Source organism: Austrofundulus limnaeus, unplaced genomic scaffold (assembly GCF_001266775.1).
Source record: "Austrofundulus limnaeus strain Quisiro unplaced genomic scaffold, Austrofundulus_limnaeus-1.0 Scaffold48, whole genome shotgun sequence".
Lineage (NCBI taxonomy): Eukaryota > Metazoa > Chordata > Actinopteri > Cyprinodontiformes > Rivulidae > Austrofundulus > Austrofundulus limnaeus.
The window spans coordinates 1,042,366-1,044,900 of NW_013952450.1; the positions used below are offsets into that span (position 1 = coordinate 1,042,366).

A 2,535-nucleotide genomic window follows, 5' to 3' on the forward strand; every position below is an offset into this window, starting at 1 on the left:
ACCCCGGATAGGCGGAAGAAAATGGATGGATGGATGAATGTATGTCTATAAAGTGCATCGATTCAGATGTTATCAGACTAAAATAATCTTGTTTACTTTCTTCATTTATCTTAGTTTTTCCCCCTGCATTTAACACTACATTAATTTTAAGTTAAAGACAAGAACAGTAGTTATAACCAGTCAGTTTATTAGTATAAAGAGATAATTACTTTTACTTATATACATTATTGTTAACTGATTAAAATTATTTCTTAGATGTCCAGACTCTTAGCCACTAAAGTTATAATGTTCATGCTTACAGGTACGCATTGTAATGAAATGAAAATTGGTTGAAAAAAAAAAAAACAATAAAGTAAAAAAATGAAAAATCTTCACTTTTTTCTCATAATAATGGTTAGTGTGTTCTCAAATTAAAAGTTTGCTAACAAAATGTGTGAACATCTGCAGCTACCATATTTACCTAAGGATTAAGCTGAAGTGACCATAAATTAGATCAATGGTGGAGACGTCCATCTAAGAGTTTGGGAAGAAGAAATCAGATAATTTGAATGTTTTGGCATATATTTACATTCATATTTGGGCAGCGTGATGGCTCAGTGGTTAGCACTGATGCCTCACAGCAAGAAAGTCTCGGTTCAGACCTGGGGTCCTTCTTTGTGGAGTTTACACGTCCTTGTGCTTTTTTTGGTTTTCTCCAGGTACTCCGGTTTTCTATGTCAGGTTGCCTCTTCCCTTGCAAAAAAGATCTGCGATCTCAATAGAATTTGCCTGGTTAAATAAAGTTTTTTTAATAAAATATATATTTTTGAGTGAAGTAGACGGATAAGCTTCCAGCAGATTCGGACGAGTGTTTTGTTTTTGTTGAGCGTGGACCTTCTAGAACTGCATATAAAAATATCTGTGGAACTACTGGAGTAAACGTTTTCAGATCCAGATCAAGACTACTTTTTCATGTTTGATCTCACAGTTTGTCCTTTAAATTAGAAAAATTTAGATCACATCTGAGAAAACAAACCAATCTATAACCTAGTCCAAGTCCAAAGACTGAGCTGTTGTCATTATCCCGAGATGATCTATAGGCAACGAAGTGTTTTAAAGTGAAGATCGAAGTTTCCCTTGGCAAGCTAAGAACAATCGCAGGAGGATCTGAGTGGATTYYAATTCTAGAAAAGTGCCATCAAATGTGATTTATCTGCTGTCGCGTTTCCACGAGTCCCTTTTGGCTGAACAAACACTCTGCAYAGACACCATAAAAACCAAGAGTGAATGATATGATAATTCAGTTTCCATGGTGCCTCACATGAATAAAATGCCATGTTTCATTTGGATAATCTGTTTGTGAAACAGTGAAGAGAACTCTTAACGTTCCAGCAGAGTTTTGGGGGTGGCAGGTTCCGGACAGATGGAGGGAACATATTGTTCACTAATGACAGTCGCCGTTCACTGGCCCTCGTGTGGAGAAAAGGGGACAAGTAGTACGACCGAAACACTTTGAAAACAAAGAAGAATGTCCAATCAGGACAACTCTCGCTACGAGCTATTAACAATGTCTGTTGCTCCCGGTTCAGATTCATATTTGTGCTCATGTTTGCTCTTTAAAAAAAAAAACCCACAAAATTTAACATCATGAAAGGGCGGCAGCGTGCTCTGAGAACAAACAAAAAGAACTTACTGCAAACCAGCGCCAGGATCATGCGGAGCAGCTTGTACGGACAACGCATCCCGGCCCAGTTCTGCAAGACACAGCAACAAAATAAACGAAAACAACAACAAAGAAAAGACAAACAACCACAACAAACGAGAGCATAAACAGCCTCAGTTCCTACRCTAAAAACACAATCAGAYGATGAAATTAAGACCAAACTTGAACATATGAGAGAGATGGCAGCACGTTCACAGGACAGAACAGCGATTTTATGCCTGGCCACTCTCCATTTACTGGTTCCAGCTCACTGTGGCTTTATTATTAATTAGGACTCTGATCATTCAGAGGTATGGGAGAGTGGGCAAATGAATAACCTTTATGTTTCTCTGGKGTAACAAGTGGTACGCCAAYGTTTGCCGTCGCGGAGGGATTTRAATACTGAATGTTTGTAGTTTTTGAGATGAGTGTTTTTCTGATATTACACCACACACATGGCAAAGCCTGGCTGGCCCAGTTCTGGCTGACACAAGGCACTAACACTCGRACACTCAACCCAGATACTGCAARGAATGATGGCCYTTTGGTGYGTGTGCTTTTCCAGAGGTGGTCCATGCCTGGGCCAGCACCACATAAAACAAACCACAGTCGGGCCAGGTGTGGCATGCCATCTTAAAGGGGCAATATCGTGTAAAATCAACTTTTTTGAGTTTTATATCATGTTATAATGTCATACTCTCATAAAAAACATGCCCAAAGCCTTGTGCTAACTCATCATGTTTGAGGAATCCTGCAGTGTTTTTAGGCAGCCATGCTGAGGAGCAAAGCGACAGGTGGGGACCAGAAACGCCTTTTGAACGCCCCTGGGACGTGTCTTTAAGCTGAGCTTCCTC

General features: G+C 39.7%; 1 protein-coding gene across 1 annotated transcript in view; it reads right to left on the bottom strand.

Annotated features, from left to right (window-relative positions):
- The window catches only part of rhbdl1 (rhomboid, veinlet-like 1 (Drosophila)), a gene marked incomplete in the record, with an annotated part of 71,129 nt that overhangs the window by 1,659 nt on the left and 66,935 nt on the right, over positions 1-2,535 (bottom strand). The window contains 1 exon segment of the mRNA XM_014008173.1: positions 1,673-1,733. Within this exon segment, the coding sequence (XP_013863627.1) occupies positions 1,673-1,733 (61 nt within the window).